At 60.3% G+C, this 2,176-nt stretch overlaps 2 protein-coding genes across 2 annotated transcripts in view; both read left to right on the top strand.

Moving 5' to 3' along the window:
- Positions 1-406, top strand: part of ACA1_214010 (Protein-tyrosine-phosphatase) — a gene marked incomplete at both ends in the record, with an annotated part of 2,662 nt that extends 2,256 nt beyond the window's left edge. The window contains one exon of the mRNA XM_004337008.1: positions 110-406. Coding sequence (XP_004337056.1) covers positions 110-406 — 297 coding nt within the window. The remainder of the gene's footprint in view (positions 1-109) is intronic.
- A 134-nt stretch (positions 407-540) lies between these two features.
- On the top strand, positions 541-2,149 carry ACA1_214000 (PH domain containing protein; the record flags this gene model as incomplete). The annotated part of the gene is given in 6 exon segments (XM_004337007.1): positions 541-568; positions 580-735; positions 875-1,273; positions 1,352-1,503; positions 1,666-1,808; positions 1,924-2,149. 6 exon segments carry the CDS (start codon positions 541-543, stop codon positions 2,147-2,149), a joined length of 1,104 nt encoding a protein of 367 aa, XP_004337055.1.
- Between the last annotated feature and the right edge of the window lie 27 nt (positions 2,150-2,176).

Here is a 2,176-nt window from a genome sequence, read left to right as displayed (position 1 = left end):
GACCTCATCTTTAGCAAGGTCTGCCCTCTTCCCCAATCGCACCAGTGCTCGCCCACGACATCTGAAGACGTGTGTATGTGTGTGGTGTGTGTGTCGTTTCGTGTTGAAGGTGGTGCCCAAGACCCCGTGGCAGGAGTCGAAGCTGCTGCTACCGCTGTTGGTGACCCACTTCGTCGGCTTTGTTGTCCTGCGGCTGGGCTACCTCTCGCTGCTGGGCTATCACCTCCTGGTCGAGGCCTGGGCCGCCCACCAGCCTCTCGCCTCCGGGCTCATCACCACCGCCTGCGCCGTCATGTTCAGCCTCTACCACCTGCTCCTCGGCTGGGGGCTCTTCAGCTTCATCCGCGCCGGCGGCTGCCCGCCCAGCCCGCCGGCGGCCACGCCCACCAAGCCAGCACAGGACTGACCTTTTTTTACGTACGCCCTTTCTTCTCGCTGGCAGATCGGTCGACAAATAAAACATAGTTCGCCTTTTGGAGCATTGCCGACGCGGGCCAAGGAAAGAACGAAAGAGAAGAGAAAGAGCGAAGAAGGGAGGGGATGGACGCGTCGGCTGCGAAGGAGGGCGGTGCGGGGCAGGCGGTGACACGCGCGGTGGCGGGTGGGGGGCGGTCGAGGTGGTGCGCGAGGGCGACCTGGAGAAGCAGTCGCCGGGCACACTTGGCAAGCGGTGGCAGACGCGGCACTTCACCCTCACCCCCACCGCCCTCGTCTACGCCAAAAAGAGGAAACACGGTGCCCGCTCTTTGTCACTTACTACTTTTTATTTTCCTTCATTATTTATTTTAATTGCACTTTCCATTTTTGTGTGTCTCGCGCTGTTGGTTTTATTATATTATTTATTTTAAACAAAAATTATTCTCTTTTCGGGTAGACGTGGTGGAGCGAGGTTCGATCGCGCTGGACAGGGTGCAGGACACTCGGCTGGTGGTAGTTGACGGCAAGAAGACTGCCGCCAAGGGCCGGGTGCTGTTCGAGGTGGTGACGGAGGGGCGCGTGTATGTCATGGCCGCGCGCGACGAACGATCGGCCCGCGAGTGGGTCGACGCCATCCGCGACGCCCGCGCGCAGCTCAAGGCCTCAGCCTCACCGCCGTCACTGTCGCCGCCGCTGTCGCCCACAGCGTCGTCTACTTCATCATCGTTATCATCACCTTCTTCCGCGACCAAGTCATCGCGCTTCGGTCGTCTCCGCAGAAAGAGCGCAAGCCAAGGGCGCGACATGTCGACTTCGGGAGCAGCGCCCGGGGCCTTCGCTATTCCTCACAGCTCCGGTACCGCGCTTCGCTTTCTTTCGTTCGGAGTTAAAAGACCAGTCGACTGACATAAGAGCGTGTCACCTGTGAGGCCAGGTGGTGACGCGAGTGGGCTCATAGCGGGCGAGCAGCTGCTGCACGGGGGTGGAAGCACGGAGCCCGACGTGCTGGTCGCCCATCACGCCCTGCGCGATTGCAGGCGCGGTGCGCTGTGGGTGACCAACTACCGCCTCATCTTTATCGCGCAGGTACCATTAGGCCCGATGTCACCGCTCAACTCTTCGAGTTCTGATCTGTCATAATCGCACACGCACACGCACATGCGCACGCACGACCGCACACGCACACGCACACCAAAATAGGAGATGAGCGACTGTGTGCCGTTAGCGATGGTCATGAAGGTGGAACAGGTGCGCCACGCCGAACAAGACTTGCCGGGCTTTGCGCTGAAGTGCAAGGACTTCCGGTCCGTCTCTGTCTTCTTCCTCACCGCCGAGCTGCACAAGGCCATCTCGGCTATCTTCAAACAGCGCCTGTGTCCCGCCAAGCTATCGTACGACATTTACATGACACACACCGCACGCGTAGCACACGTCTCTCAGACTCACAGCACATCGCGCACGTCGCACACGCTCACCGGCGCCGATGTTGGTATTTGTGGAGCGCAGGGACCTGTTTGCCTACAAGAACAAGGAGAGCTTTGCCGCGGCGCCGCCGGTCAACGCGTCCGGCTTCTGCGTCTACGACGCGGCGGCGGAGTTCAAACGGCAGCAGACGCCCGACAAGCAGTGGCGCATCACTAGACTCAACCGCGACTTCCGCTACCCGCGCTTCCCCAACCTCTTCGTCGTTCCCGCGGCCATCACCGATGGTACCCACCTGAATCGTGTGTAGTGTTGTGTTGCGTGTGTCGTGACTAAT

The sequence above is a fragment of the Acanthamoeba castellanii genome (assembly GCF_000313135.1).
Source record: "Acanthamoeba castellanii str. Neff unplaced genomic scaffold scf7180000084758, whole genome shotgun sequence".
Classification (NCBI taxonomy): Eukaryota; Discosea; order Longamoebia; family Acanthamoebidae; genus Acanthamoeba; species Acanthamoeba castellanii.
Note: the sequence above shows the minus strand (reverse complement) of the source record. Positions and strands in the feature narration are given on the sequence as shown.